The 1,648-nt window shown below is 36.3% G+C and overlaps 1 protein-coding gene across 1 annotated transcript in view; it reads right to left on the bottom strand.

Moving 5' to 3' along the window:
- Window positions 1-1,648, bottom strand: part of LOC107729965 (CUGBP Elav-like family member 5) — a 183,493-nt gene that overhangs the window by 4,808 nt on the left and 177,037 nt on the right. Inside the window, exon 12 of the mRNA XM_016540699.1 lies at window positions 724-895. Coding sequence (XP_016396185.1) covers window positions 768-895 — 128 coding nt within the window. The 3' untranslated portion in view covers window positions 724-767. The remainder of the gene's footprint in view (window positions 1-723; window positions 896-1,648) is intronic.

Genomic DNA, 1,648 nt, shown 5'->3' with positions numbered 1-1,648 from the left:
ACTTTATTCTCGTAATATTTCGACTTTATTCTGAAAACATTTAGACTTTATTCTCTAAACATTTCAACTTTATTCTCGTAATATTTCAACTTTATTCTCGTAATATTTCGACTTTATTCTGAAAACATTTAGACTTTATTCTCTAAACATTTAGACTTTATTCTCTAAACATTTAGACTTTATTCTCGTAATATTTCAACTTTATTCTCGTTATATTTAAACTTTATTCTTGTAATATTTCGACTTTATTCTCGAAACATTTAGACTTTATTCTCTAAACATTTAGACTTTATTCTCGTTATATTTAAACTTTATTCTTGTAATATTTCGACTTTATTCTCGTAATATTTCGACTTTATTCTCGAAACATTTTGACTTTATTCTCGTAATTTCAACTTTATTCTCGAAATATTACGACTTTAATCTCGTAATCTTAGATTTTTTGTAATTTTTTTTACGTGACACTACAACGCTGTCGTACACAAGAGACAATAATTTTTTTTATTCATTATTATTATTATTATTACTATTAATATTATTTATTTATTTTGGTCTATTCGATTTTTAAAAAGTATTATTACATTTGTCACTTCTGTCCCCCTCACTTCTGAAATGATGGCTACGCCCCTGAGTGTAACTAAACACTTTACATGAGCCTGCAGTACATTATGATGGACAGCTCTGACTTTATTAAAATATTGACTTTCTGATGCGTGTGCCCACCTCTCCTAATGGCTGAGAGTGCACGTATGCATCCCTGCTTGTGGTCAGTATGGACGGCTGGCATCCTTCGGCCGTTTCAGCTGCACTTTCAAGCGTTTCATGCCGATCTGGAAGCCGTTCATGGCCTGGATGGCAGCCTGAGCGCTAGCGGGGTTATCGAAGCTCACAAAGCCTGCAGACGAGAGAGAAACCGAGCAACAGAGTCTGAGAGAGACTGTGCTGTTCATGTGTGCGTATGTTACAGTCCCTGCAATATAACGTCCACAAATGTCCAAATTTACTTCTTTTTAATTCATGTGGAAGGAAATGGACAACAAATCCTCAAGGAAACAAATAAACTGAGAGGACTGAATCAAATTAAACTAATGGGAGAGAGAGGGAGAGAAACGGCTTGATTTCTGCGGAGGGTTCGTGTTCCCGAGAGGAGCCGCCTGTGTAGTCTGAGAAGAATGAATATAAATATATGTGATTCCAGACAGTCAAGGCTTTTGGGGTGAGTGAGGAGACCAATAAACCTTCATTAAACTCACTACAGTCACACACACACACACACACACACACACACACATCTGGGCCGTGGCACATCATGGGCTGCATGGCACCCTGGGTCCAAAATGAACATTTGGCAAACACTGAATGCATGTTGAAATTGGCTTTGGTGTGCAAATAAAACGGGTTAATTGCCAATTGGCTGCTAACGTGTTAGCAACTGAAACCTAATGCATGGTTTAAGTCAGAATGATAGTGTCACAATAGATTTTTATAAGGGAAGCCATATGCTTGTATTTAAAAAATATATTTTTTTAATAATCAGAACTCTGCGTGGCAACAAAACAATAATATAGGGAACTATATATTGTTCCTATATTGACAGATTTCTCTCTCTCTCTCTCTCTCTCACACACACACACACACACACACACAC

The sequence above is a fragment of the Sinocyclocheilus rhinocerous genome, unplaced genomic scaffold (genome assembly GCF_001515625.1).
Source record: "Sinocyclocheilus rhinocerous isolate Xijiao unplaced genomic scaffold, SAMN03320098_v1.1 scaffold638, whole genome shotgun sequence".
NCBI classification, from domain to species: Eukaryota; Metazoa; Chordata; class Actinopteri; order Cypriniformes; family Cyprinidae; genus Sinocyclocheilus; species Sinocyclocheilus rhinocerous.
This window is presented reverse-complemented; position numbering and strand designations above follow the sequence as displayed.